Source organism: Heliangelus exortis, chromosome 19 (genome assembly GCF_036169615.1).
Source record: "Heliangelus exortis chromosome 19, bHelExo1.hap1, whole genome shotgun sequence".
NCBI classification, from domain to species: Eukaryota; Metazoa; Chordata; class Aves; order Apodiformes; family Trochilidae; genus Heliangelus; species Heliangelus exortis.
The window spans coordinates 3312661-3326303 of record NC_092440.1 but is presented as its reverse complement, the minus strand read 5'-3'; the positions used below and the strand labels follow the sequence as shown (position 1 = coordinate 3326303).

Here is a 13643-nt window from a genome sequence, read left to right as displayed (position 1 = left end):
AAAGACTGGAGAGCCCTTCCTTCTCAAAAGAACACCGATTTTTGCAGATTTTCTACTTACAGCTTAGATGATGTGAGTTGATTTCCACTGTCTGGGGGTCACTCGCAAACATTCTACCAACTCCACACAGACATCAACACCAATGTTTAGCATAAATGTATACATTGTCTCTGTGTAAAAAAGCAGTTAGCAGATGAGGCTTTTTTCTCTCTTTTCTAAAGTCTCTGCGGGCACAGACACCAAAGAGAGGAGCTCCACCTCACGTTAATGCACATCAGCTGAAGACCCATTGTGCAAGCCTGTGGGCCAGTCCAGGGGGAAAAACCAAAACAGCTCTTTTGCTCGCTTTAGAAGATTTATTCTTGAGTCTGTCCGTCATCAGCACAAGCACCTACACTTATTCTTCAGGCTCTGTAAGAAGGAAATTCCTCTACCTAGGATGCACCAACTAGCAGGAAATCTATCCAGCACAGCAGGAAGCAAAAAGCAGCAGTGGACTGTGCTGCAATACACTCTAAAATGCAAAAAGTATGCGATGTTTATGCAAAGAGGTACACATTCCAGTGACAGAGAGAACTTCTCACATTCCTATAAACATCAGCTAGTGCTTCAAAATCAATTCAAAAGCATAAACTAAAAACTCAACACAATTTTATCAGTCCATCCTTGCAACTGAATCCGTCATCCATTTAACTCCTGGGCTTCATTTGAAGTCCGTTAGTTCTTCCAGTCATAAGACAAATCCCCTTACGCTGCTTCCCAAGACAAGACATCATGCTTTCTAATAATCTGCAGTATCTTTGGTGGCAAAGAGCTTTTCACTGGGTCCCTTGATTGAATCCTTTCCCAGGTAGACATTGCCTCTAGACTCTCAGCTCTGGCCTAAGAAAGAGTCCTTTTCATCCTGATTATTGCGCAGAAAAGGCACAAAAATTTCTGGTGACCTCTACAGCTCCCATGAGAACTGGGCTTTTTACCTAGGGGTCCCATGATACCCCAAGGGGAGAACGCCTGTCCTGGAACATCTTCTTCCACTTAAGAGCAGATTTCCCCCTCTTTCTTAAACAAAGGAAAGCTTGGAATGAAATCTTCCTTTTCGTCTGAAACCATTGATCACTTTCAGTTTCTAGCTTCACCTCAGTGGGAAGGATTTTCTCATTTCTAGAACTTAGAGAACTCATTCTTCCTACAATTGGCTTGGAGGGTCCTGGAGCAGGGTGAGAATTAGTCTCCCATCTGGCCACGTTCTGCTTGGACCTGTTCCTCCATATGAAGGTGTAGCTCAGTGAGCAGCACTCCAATTCTCTTAAGCTCCTTAAATCAAAAGCTTTGAAGTTTGGCAACAAAATCAGAGCAAGATTTTTATGCTTTCAACTTTTGTTGCGGTCCGGGATTTTCTTGTGTTAGTTCAGCGTCCGCAGCTGTGGCAGCTGTGCACCTGGGGCCACCACTTTGCCTTTGTGATGCAGGGCCTGGTGCCTGGACACCATTGTCACGGAGGGCTCCGCGGTAACCGTGGGGGTATATAAGCAACGCGAGCTCTGGGATGCCAGGAGAGCAACTCGCTCACTTGTTCTGCGTGCCTGCGGAACGGCTACGTTGGCAGAAGAGGCCAAAGTGTCCATGGAGAGAGAGGAGAAGGCCCGCTCCCAGACCACCAAGGGGCAACCGCTCCTGAAGAAGAGGCTCTTGGTGAGGCTCAAGGTAAGAGGGAGAGGCTGGCGTGGGACGGGGTCACACGGCGCTGCCTCGGTGCCAGTGCTGGGTTTGCTGGCAGCAGGGGTCCTGGCAGCCACCTCCACCCCACACCTCCTCCTCCTGCCCACAAGGAGGTGGGCCACAGGCAGCAACCAGCAGTGCTGCAGGGTGGCAGCCAGGGCCAGGTCTCGCCCCTTGATGGGGACAGACTGCCAGAGCTGCCCTGCCCCAACAACTCTCAAGCCAAGGCCACGGGGAGACACCACGTCCACGTAGGAAGCCCAGGGGCAACGGACATCTTCCCAGCCCAGGAGCTGCTGGCAGCAGGGAGGTGCGGGAGGGAACAGGCTGGGCTGGGGGGCTGCCAGGGCACCCTGGCAGAAGGAAGGACTGTTGCAAGACGAACCTCTCTTAGGGCACGGCGCTCCAAGGTCCAACCAGGTGTTCCAGCAGAAACACACAAAGAGGGCTCCGAGTCTCTGGCCCTCAGGGCTGAGTAGCCTGGCCCGGTGCTATTGCTCCGAAAGCAGCCAGCCTCCCTCACGGCCTCCTCAGGAGTGAGCTTTATTGGCCCCCTAATCCTGCTCATGGGCAGTAGGGGCCCGGCCTAATCAGGCACAGGTGGGCTTAACACAAACTCATGCCCACTACCTGGCCATTGGTGGCACCTGGTTGCCTCATTTCACTACAAAGGACCTTTCACAACCGGGACATGGAGCCACGGGGGCAAGGGCCAGAGTCATTGCAGTCTCTCCTTGCTTTCTCTTGCAGTCGGGCAGCCTGGTAGGCAGGGCGACAGAGGAGGAGACAGCTTGCCAGCCATGCCGGCTGCCTCTCCTCAGGCAGGATGTGGCACCCGGGCATGCACTCACAGCTCAGCCCTCAGGAGCTGCCAGCACTTGCTCTCAGAAGCCACGTCCCCCTCCCGCTGCACGCTCCGCACCTTTACGCGGGGGCAGAGACAAGGCTGCCAGCACCTGCTGCAAGCTGCCCCATCTGCCAGCTGCCCCCTCTACATCATCTTCTTCCACAAGCAGTTACAAGGCTGCCAGCACCTGCTGCAAGCTGCCTCCTCTGCCAGCAGCAACCCTTGCCACAGGCAGAAACACAGCCAGCAGCGCTGCAACCAGCGGCCGCCAAGAGGTTGTCTCCTCTGCCCGGGGCACATGGGGTGACCGGGGCACATCTGCCAGGGTGGAGAGCTGGAAGCCTGCCCTGCACAGCCCTGGAGCCTCTGCCCCAGCTGGAAAGGGGACAGCCTGGCACATCCCCAATGAGCCCCAGCACAAGGTTTTCACTGGGCGATGGGGATGCTGCAAGCAGCCAGCAGCACAGCAGGACCGGGCGATACCAAGAAGAGCAGAGGAAGTCTGGGCAGCTGACAGAGAACGTCCCTTGCCTGATCCCCACAGACGTGGGAGCACTGGTGTTGCCTGCAGCACCCCTGCGCCAGCTTCCTTCGAGAGGGACGCGGGACCAGCACGCTGTGGACAAACGGCACGACGTCTCTCAGAAAGGTTGACAGTGCGTGTCAGGTGCCAGCCCCACAGCAGGGTGTCGGCTGACCATGGGGCTGCTGCAGATCGTTTGACCATCCGGTCCGTCCACACGGAGCATCTGGAGGACCAGGAGAGGAGCTGCCCGGCCCAGACCAGCGCAGCCAGCCGGCAGCGTCAGCAGGGTGGCCTGGAGGCCAGGCAGCTCTGGCGGCAGGAGAGCGAGGAGCAGCAGACAGAGTCGTGGCGGCTCAGTGTCAGATCCAGGAGGGTGAGTACCAAGGACGGCATGGCACGGGACGGCATGGGACGGGATGGGATGGGATGGGATGGGATGGGATGGGATGGGGCCTCCCTCTGCCTGGATCGCGCCGCTGCGCCGCACGGCTCCGGCCCCATCATCTCCTGTCTCTGACAGCAGCCGCTGCCGGCAGGGCCCTGGCATGCAGGTGCTGCTGGGAGCCAGACTGCTTTTACTAAACCCCTCTTTCCTTCCAGACCTGCAGAGTGAGCTTGAAGGTGTGTCAGCCAGAGGCGAGGCGCAGGGAACTCCTGCATGATGTCACCAGCAGAGAGGACATGCTGGAGTGGATGGAAGCCCCCGGACCCAGCCAGCAGGAAGTGTGGGCAAGAGGGAGGACATTCCTGCCAGTGCTGGACAACAAAGCAGGGGACTTAGAGCAGGAGGGGGAAGAGGACAGTGACAGAGATGACATCATCTGGCCCTCTTCCCAGGACTTCTTTCAAGACCTCAGCTTTGTCCCCCAGGAGGAATCCAGCTCATCCAGCATCATGGGCACAGAGTCTGAAGAACAGGAAGATAATTACCAGCACAGCACATACGAATCCCTGGAGTTCACAGGCGTGGAGCCGGCAGCTTCTGCAGGGGCCGGAGCTCTTGGCAAAGAGGGGCACCACTTGCCTCTGGCTCCTGTGGCACAACAGGAGGCAAAAGCACCAGCTTCTCTTGCCTTTAGTGAGCTCGACACAGCAGTGGAGGCAGAGAGCCTGGCACCTGTCCCCTCCAGCCCCACACAAGATGATGTGGCTCTGGCAGACACCGACCACTTCATTGTTGGCGATGCTGCGGAGAAGGCTGTGCTTGTGACAGAGGGACCAGACCAGCAGCACACCAGTGGGGCAGAAGCTGAGGGACTGGCACCTGAGGCCTCCAGGTCCACAGATGGTGATCTGGCTCAAGTGGACACCGACCACTTCATGGTCAGGGAGTCTGTGGCCAAGGCTGTGCTTGGGACAGAGGGACCAGACCAGCAGGACACCAGTGGGGCAGAAGCTGAGGGACTGGCACCTGTCCCCTCCAGCCCCACACAAGATGATGTGGCTCTGGCAGACACCGACCACTTCATTGTTGGCGATGCTGTGGAGAAGGCTGTGCTTGTGACAGGGGGACCAGACCAGCAGCACACCAGTGGGGCAGAAGCTGAGGGACTGGCACCTGAGGCCTCCAGGTCCACAGATGGTGATCTGGCTCAAGTGGACACCGACCACTTCATGGTCAGGGAGTCTGTGGCCAAGGCTGTGCTTGGGACAGAGGGACAAGACCAGCAGGACAGCACAGGAGAAGCTGAGAGCCTGGCACCTGTCCCCTCCAGGGCCAAAGACGATGATCTGGCTCCGGTGGACGCACACCAGTTCGTTGTCAGGGAGTTTGTGGCCAGGGCTGCGCTTGTGACACGGGGATCAGGCCAGCACTCCACAGAACAGCAAGACCTCGTAGAAGACATGGGCCAGCAGGCAGAGCCCAGCACAGCCTTTGGCTCCTGGGTAGCACGAGAGGCTGAAGGGACTTCATCAGCTCTACGGAAACGGTTCTCCCTCTTCAGAAGGGTGTCCAGGGGCGTGCGCAGGGCTTTCCAGTTCTTCCGTAGAGCGCATCGGAGACAGGAACCCAGCTCCCCTGCCATCACCGGGGGGGTTCCTGGAGGTGGCCACCAGCCCTGAGCCCGCCCCGCCATGCTGCCAGCTGCCTTTCAGCTGCCTGTGGATTTTTGAGACCTAATAAAAGCTGACAGCTCCCCATAGTGCTTGTCTGTGTCTGGTGCCTCTCGGGAGAAGTGCAGGGCAAGGGGAACCGCTTCCAGGCAGCTGCAGCAGGAGCTGGGCTGCCAGGAATAAGATTTTATCCCCTTCTACCCCAAAGCACAGGGGAGCCAACAAAGGCAAAGGCAGGCTGGGGGTACCCTGGTGAGGCCAGGGATGCCTCCCCGTGCTGGGGGACGCTTTCCCTGGAGACAGAGCAGCAGCAACAGGGTGTGGAGGACTGGCTACGTGACAAGGGCCACGAAGACATAGTGCAGATGGCCAACAGAGGAGCTAGGTTATAGAATATGTACTAGCTTATTAAAGGACGCTGAGAATGTTCCTGAATGTTCCTGAAAGGGTAGGGGGTGTGGCCGCCGGGACCTGGGGGGCGTGGTCTCCGAGACCGTATAGAAGGAAAAGTTGCTGCGCAATAAAGTTGAAGCTTGTTGATCACTCACATTGAGTGCACGAGTTTTCCCTCGCTGCGACAACAGGGGCTGCTGGTTCCACGGTGCCCCATGTTCTCAGGCGCTGACAAAGTCAGTCCTGGCACAGACAAAGAGGCACTTGGTGAGACAGTGGCAGTGCCCTCACTTGGGGGTTCCCACTGTGCTGCCCATGCCCAGCAGCTGAGCCAGCAGCTTCACCTCAGCCTGGCTGAGTGTGGCCCAGGGGAAGCAGAGTGGCCCTGGTGCTGTAACCAGGCTGGGCAAGGAGGACATCAGGCCACCGGACCTGCAGCACCACAGCTTGCCTCTGCCTTCCTTAGCACCATGCAAAGCCCCTTGACTGCTGCTCAGCCCTCCCTTCTTCCAGGCTAAAGCCAGGACTTCTGTTTGGCTTTTTTTTCCCCTCAGTCACTGCCCAAGACACTGAGTCAGGGAACAATGGGCTCTGCAGCACCATGCTCCTCTTGGACTTACACAAGCCCCCACAACCCTCACTGCCCACGTGCTTTTGCTCAGTGTGTTAAGTATCAAGGGCACACTTAGAAGGGCCTTAAGATCTCCATCCTCTGCCAGGGCAGCCAGAGGGGTGGCACTCTGCAGCAGGGGCCTCCTGGCAGGACAGGTGAATTTATCATTTGTAGCTTGTGCCCTGAGTCCTTGAGACCTTCCAGAGGGTGCTGAGGAGCTTTCTTGAAGCCTTCCTTCTAGTGCAGACTTAAAGGAGGATCTCCTCTGCTCTTACTGTACAGCTGCAGCTTTGCTGATGAGATCAAGCATCCAACAGTTGCTGGTCTCGTCTGCTATCATCCCACCCAGCAAGCACTGGAGAAGTGAGCTGTGATCAGGGCTCTGACATCACAAACAAAATCAATTGCATGCTGCTAACTGGTCCTCTCCTGACCAGATCAAGACACCCTGGGACCTGGAGACCAGAAGGCCTTTCTTGGCCTAGAAGTTTGCTGTGTCTTTTGGGTAAGGCAGCAGCAGAAGAGGAGACTGAGTGTACCCCACTGCATGAGAATGAACAGTCCCATAAGGCAACTGAAAGCAAGCAGCACCCCAAAGCCCAGGTGGTCCTTGCTATGGGCCGCAGGCATGACTTGCAAAAAAAAGGGAACTATTGATCCTGTTGCCACAACAATAAAAGCCCAGATCCGATGACTGGAGCCCCCCAAGGACATGTGCTGTCATGGGTGAGAGACTGTCAAAATTGGCCTGGAATAAGAATCACCCAGAGGTGACCCAGAGGTTAATGTTAAAAGCCTTTCCTGCTTCATTATTAAATACACAAATCAGCAACGTTACCAGTAGAAATACGTATGCTACAGCTTTCCACTCTTTCAATATCATATCGTACAAAACGCAACTCGCCTAACAGTATTTCTGCTGGCAGAGACAGCTGGAAGCAGGGAGGGAGACAGGGAACTGAACACACATGGGTAGCAACAGGATTAAATGGAGTGTGAAAGATGAACCACGAGGCTTTCAATAGGCAGCTGTAACAGCTTCCTAAGCTGCAGCAGAGACACCCCTGGTAGGTGCAAGGGAAGGACACACTCAGCAGAGAGGTGTGTGATGCAGCCTCCTGAACAATGTGATACAGCTTTGGAGTACACCTTGCTTGGAGTAGCTTACCTAGACGACCTCCAGAGCTCACTACGTTCCTGTTTCTGAAAGCTATTCCTAAGGCCCAAGGAAGTTCACAGAGGTCTACTTAAAAAGGCCACTGGAAATTTAAAAAAAAACAAACCAAAAAAAAACCATTGAAGCAGCTCCAGAGCTGAGCTCGGAACAAATTCACTTGAGTCAACCCCCTGCATCTATTTTCCCCTAAAGACAACTGAGGCTACTGCACCTGTTTTCATCACGCTTCCATTTAGAAACCCGTCTGAATCTGGAGCTGGGCAGGACACCTGGCAGTACTTTACCCATTGTAAGTGGGTTTTGTATGTTAACATTTTGCCAGAGGACTCTCAAGCAGCAGTGTCATCGATCCAGATTGTGCCTCTGGCTAAAAGGAAGGACCACTGCCTTCAGTACAGATGGAATCTGCACTGCAACAGGGGATGACCTTGTGTGAGCTCTTCTATTGAAAAGACTGGAGAGCCCTTCCTTCTCAAAAGAACACCGATTTTTGCAGATTTTCTACTTACAGCTTAGATGATGTGAGTTGATTTCCACTGTCTGGGGGTCACTCGCAAACATTCTACCAACTCCACACAGACATCAACACCAATGTTTAGCATAAATGTATACATTGTCTCTGTGTAAAAAAGCAGTTAGCAGATGAGGCTTTTTTCTCTCTTTTCTAAAGTGTCTGCGGGCACAGACACCAAAGAGAGGAGCTCCACCTCACGTTAATGCACATCAGCTGAAGACCCATTGTGCAAGCCTGTGGGCCAGTCCAGGGGGAAAAACCAAAACAGCTCTTTTGCTCGCTTTAGAAGATTTATTCTTGGGTCTGTCCGTCATCAGCACAAGCACCTACACTTATTCTTCAGGCTCTGTAAGAAGGAAATTCCTCTACCTAGGATGTACCAACTAGCAGGAAATCTATCCAGCACAGCAGGAAGCAAAAAGCAGCAGTGGACTGTGCTGCAATACACTCTAAAATGCAAAAAGTATGCGATGTTTATGCAAAGAGGTACACATTCCAGTGACAGAGAGAACTTCTCACATTCCTATAAACATCAGCTAGTGCTTCAAAATCAATTCAAAAGCATAAACTAAAAACTCAACACAATTTTATCAGTCCATCCTTGCAACTGAATCCGTCATCCATTTAACTCCTGGGCTTCATTTGAAGTCCGTTAGTTCTTCCAGTCATAAGACAAATCCCCTTACGCTGCTTCCCAAGACAAGACATCATGCTTTCTAATAATCTGCAGTATCTTTGGTGGCAAAGAGCTTTTCACTGGGTCCCTTGATTGAATCCTTTCCCAGGTAGACATTGCCTCTAGACTCTCAGCTCTGGCCTAAGAAAGAGTCCTTTTCATCCTGATTATTGCGCAGAAAAGGCACAAAAATTTCTGGTGACCTCTACAGCTCCCATGAGAACTGGGCTTTTTACCTAGGGGTCCCATGATACCCCAAGGGGAGAACGCCTGTCCTGGAACATCTTCTTCCACTTAAGAGCAGATTTCCCCCTCTTTCTTAAACAAAGGAAAGCTTGGAATGAAATCTTCCTTTTCGTCTGAAACCATTGATCACTTTCAGTTTCTAGCTTCACCTCAGTGGGAAGGATTTTCTCATTTCTAGAACTTAGAGAACTCATTCTTCCTACAATTGGCTTGGAGGGTCCTGGAGCAGGGTGAGAATTAGTCTCCCATCTGGCCACGTTCTGCTTGGACCTGTTCCTCCATATGAAGGTGTAGCTCAGTGAGCAGCACTCCAATTCTCTTAAGCTCCTTAAATCAAAAGCTTTGAAGTTTGGCAACAAAATCAGAGCAAGATTTTTATGCTTTCAACTTTTGTTGCGGTCCGGGATTTTCTTGTGTTAGTTCAGCGTCCGCAGCTGTGGCAGCTGTGCACCTGGGGCCACCACTTTGCCTTTGTGATGCAGGGCCTGGTGCCTGGACACCATTGTCACGGAGGGCTCCGCGGTAACCGTGGGGGTATATAAGCAACGCGAGCTCTGGGATGCCAGGAGAGCAACTCGCTCACTTGTTCTGCGTGCCTGCGGAACGGCTACGTTGGCAGAAGAGGCCAAAGTGTCCATGGAGAGAGAGGAGAAGGCCCGCTCCCAGACCACCAAGGGGCAACCGCTCCTGAAGAAGAGGCTCTTGGTGAGGCTCAAGGTAAGAGGGAGAGGCTGGCGTGGGACGGGGTCACACGGCGCTGCCTCGGTGCCAGTGCTGGGTTTGCTGGCAGCAGGGGTCCTGGCAGCCACCTCCACCCCACACCTCCTCCTCCTGCCCACAAGGAGGTGGGCCACAGGCAGCAACCAGCAGTGCTGCAGGGTGGCAGCCAGGGCCAGGTCTCGCCCCTTGATGGGGACAGACTGCCAGAGCTGCCCTGCCCCAACAACTCTCAAGCCAAGGCCACGGGGAGACACCACGTCCACGTAGGAAGCCCAGGGGCAACGGACATCTTCCCAGCCCAGGAGCTGCTGGCAGCAGGGAGGTGCGGGAGGGAACAGGCTGGGCTGGGGGGCTGCCAGGGCACCCTGGCAGAAGGAAGGACTGTTGCAAGACGAACCTCTCTTAGGGCACGGCGCTCCAAGGTCCAACCAGGTGTTCCAGCAGAAACACACAAAGAGGGCTCCGAGTCTCTGGCCCTCAGGGCTGAGTAGCCTGGCCCGGTGCTATTGCTCCGAAAGCAGCCAGCCTCCCTCACGGCCTCCTCAGGAGTGAGCTTTATTGGCCCCCTAATCCTGCTCATGGGCAGTAGGGGCCCGGCCTAATCAGGCACAGGTGGGCTTAACACAAACTCATGCCCACTACCTGGCCATTGGTGGCACCTGGTTGCCTCATTTCACTACAAAGGACCTTTCACAACCGGGACATGGAGCCACGGGGGCAAGGGCCAGAGTCATTGCAGTCTCTCCTTGCTTTCTCTTGCAGTCGGGCAGCCTGGTAGGCAGGGCGACAGAGGAGGAGACAGCTTGCCAGCCATGCCGGCTGCCTCTCCTCAGGCAGGATGTGGCACCCGGGCATGCACTCACAGCTCAGCCCTCAGGAGCTGCCAGCACTTGCTCTCAGAAGCCACGTCCCCCTCCCGCTGCACGCTCCGCACCTTTACGTGGGGGCAGAGACAAGGCTGCCAGCACCTGCTGCAAGCTGCCCCATCTGCCAGCTGCCCCCTCTACATCATCTTCTTCCACAAGCAGTTACAAGGCTGCCAGCACCTGCTGCAAGCTGCCTCCTCTGCCAGCAGCAACCCTTGCCACAGGCAGAAACACAGCCAGCAGCGCTGCAACCAGCGGCCGCCAAGAGGTTGTCTCCTCTGCCCGGGGCACATGGGGTGACCGGGGCACATCTGCCAGGGTGGAGAGCTGGAAGCCTGCCCTGCACAGCCCTGGAGCCTCTGCCCCAGCTGGAAAGGGGACAGCCTGGCACATCCCCAATGAGCCCCAGCACAAGGTTTTCACTGGGCGATGGGGATGCTGCAAGCAGCCAGCAGCACAGCAGGACCGGGCGATACCAAGAAGAGCAGAGGAAGTCTGGGCAGCTGACAGAGAACGTCCCTTGCCTGATCCCCACAGACGTGGGAGCACTGGTGTTGCCTGCAGCACCCCTGCGCCAGCTTCCTTCGAGAGGGACGCGGGACCAGCACGCTGTGGACAAACGGCACGACGTCTCTCAGAAAGGTTGACAGTGCGTGTCAGGTGCCAGCCCCACAGCAGGGTGTCGGCTGACCATGGGGCTGCTGCAGATCGTTTGACCATCCGGTCCGTCCACACGGAGCATCTGGAGGACCAGGAGAGGAGCTGCCCGGCCCAGACCAGCGCAGCCAGCCGGCAGCGTCAGCAGGGTGGCCTGGAGGCCAGGCAGCTCTGGCGGCAGGAGAGCGAGGAGCAGCAGGTCCTCCTGACAGAGTCGTGGCGGCTCAGTGTCAGATCCAGGAGGGTGAGTACCAAGGACGGCATGGCACGGGACGGCATGGGATGGGATGGGATGGGATGGGATGGGATGGGATGGGATGGGGCCTCCCTCTGCCCGGATCGCGCCGCTGCACCGCACGGCTCCTGCCCCATCATCTCCTGTCTCTGACAGCAGCCGCTGCCGGCAGGGCCCTGGCATGCAGGTGCTGCTGGGAGCCAGACTGCTTTTACTAAACCCCTCTTTCCTTCCAGACCTGCAGAGTGAGCTTGAAGGTGTGTCAGCCAGAGGCGAGGCGCAGGGAACTCCTGCATGATGTCACCAGCAGAGAGGACATGCTGGAGTGGATGGAAGCCCCCGGACCCAGCCAGCAGGAAGTGTGGGCAAGAGGGAGGACATTCCTGCCAGTGCTGGACAACAAAGCAGGGGACTTAGAGCAGGAGGGGGAAGAGGACAGTGACAGAGATGACATCATCTGGCCCTCTTCCCAGGACTTCTTTCAAGACCTCAGCTTTGTCCCCCAGGAGGAATCCAGCTCATCCAGCATCATGGGCACAGAGTCTGAAGAACAGGAAGATAATTACCAGCACAGCACATACGAATCCCTGGAGTTCACAGGCGTGGAGCCGGCAGCTTCTGCAGGGGCCGGAGCTCTTGGCAAAGAGGGGCACCACTTGCCTCTGGCTCCTGTGGCACAACAGGAGGCAAAAGCACCAGCTTCTCTTGCCTTTAGTGAGCTCGACACAGCAGTGGAGGCAGAGAGCCTGGCACCTGTCCCCTCCAGCCCCACACAAGATGATGTGGCTCTGGCAGACACCGACCACTTCATTGTTGGCGATGCTGCGGAGAAGGCTGTGCTTGTGACAGAGGGACCAGACCAGCAGCACACCAGTGGGGCAGAAGCTGAGGGACTGGCACCTGAGGCCTCCAGGTCCACAGATGGTGATCTGGCTCAAGTGGACACCGACCACTTCATGGTCAGGGAGTCTGTGGCCAAGGCTGTGCTTGGGACAGAGGGACAAGACCAGCAGGACAGCACAGGAGAAGCTGAGAGCCTGGCACCTGTCCCCTCCAGGGCCAAAGACGATGATCTGGCTCCGGTGGACGCACACCAGTTCGTTGTCAGGGAGTTTGTGGCCAGGGCTGCGCTTGTGACACGGGGATCAGGCCAGCACTCCACAGAACAGCAAGACCTCGTAGAAGACATGGGCCAGCAGGCAGAGCCCAGCACAGCCTTTGGCTCCTGGGTAGCACGAGAGGCTGAAGGGACTTCATCAGCTCTACGGAAACGGTTCTCCCTCTTCAGAAGGGTGTCCAGGGGCGTGCGCAGGGCTTTCCAGTTCTTCCGTAGAGCGCATCGGAGACAGGAACCCAGCTCCCCTGCCATCACCGGGGGGGTTCCTGGAGGTGGCCACCAGCCCTGAGCCTGCCCCGCCATGCTGCCAGCTGCCTTTCAGCTGCCTGTGGATTTTTGAGACCTAATAAAAGCTGACAGCTCCCCATAGTGCTTGTCTGTGTCTGGTGCCTCTCGGGAGAAGTGCAGGGCAAGGGGAACCGCTTCCAGGCAGCTGCAGCAGGAGCTGGGCTGCCAGGAATAAGATTTTATCCCCTTCTACCCCAAAGCACAGGGGAGCCAACAAAGGCAAAGGCAGGCTGGGGGTACCCTGGTGAGGCCAGGGATGCCTCCCCGTGCTGGGGGACGCTTTCCCTGGAGACAGAGCAGCAGCAACAGGGTGTGGAGGACTGGCTACGTGACAAGGGCCACGAAGACATAGTGCAGATGGCCAACAGAGGAGCTAGGTTATAGAATATGTACTAGCTTATTAAAGGACGCTGAGAATGTTCCTGAATGTTCCTGAAAGGGTAGGGGGTGTGGCCGCCGGGACCTGGGGGGCGTGGTCTCCGAGACCGTATAGAAGGAAAAGTTGCTGCGCAATAAAGTTGAAGCTTGTTGATCACTCACATTGAGTGCACGAGTTTTCCCTCGCTGCGACAACAGGGGCTGCTGGTTCCACGGTGCCCCATGTTCTCAGGCGCTGACAAAGTCAGTCCTGGCACAGACAAAGAGGCACTTGGTGAGACAGTGGCAGTGCCCTCACTTGGGGGTTCCCACTGTGCTGCCCATGCCCAGCAGCTGAGCCAGCAGCTTCACCTCAGCCTGGCTGAGTGTGGCCCAGGGGAAGCAGAGTGGCCCTGGTGCTGTAACCAGGCTGGGCAAGGAGGACATCAGGCCACCGGACCTGCAGCACCACAGCTTGCCTCTGCCTTCCTTAGCACCATGCAAAGCCCCTTGACTGCTGCTCAACCCTCCCTTCTTCCAGGCTAAAGCCAGGACTTCTGTTTGGCTTTTTTTTCCCCTCAGTCACTGCCCAAGACACTGAGTCAGGGAACAATGGGCTCTGCAGCACCATGCTCCT

At 56.0% G+C, this 13643-nt stretch overlaps 1 protein-coding gene across 6 annotated transcripts in view; it reads left to right on the top strand.

Annotated features, from left to right (window-relative positions):
* The first annotated feature begins 989 nt into the window (after positions 1-989).
* Positions 990-13643, top strand: part of LOC139805352 (uncharacterized) — a 42636-nt gene continuing 29982 nt past the window's right edge. Inside the window, exons 1-6 of one of the 6 annotated variants that reach the window (XM_071763671.1) lie at positions 990-1704; positions 1830-1970; positions 2470-3465; positions 3693-3845; positions 3963-4794; positions 12145-12288. In XM_071763671.1, coding sequence (XP_071619772.1) covers positions 1624-1704; positions 1830-1970; positions 2470-3465; positions 3693-3845; positions 3963-4794; positions 12145-12288 — 2347 coding nt within the window. In that variant the 5' untranslated portion in view covers positions 990-1623. Of the gene's footprint in view, positions 1705-1829; positions 1971-2469; positions 3466-3692; positions 4795-6929; positions 9484-9608; positions 9750-10248; positions 11254-11480; positions 12289-13643 lie in introns of those variants that run through there. The other 5 variants (XM_071763669.1, XM_071763674.1, XM_071763672.1 and 2 more) reach the window with 5 other exon arrangements.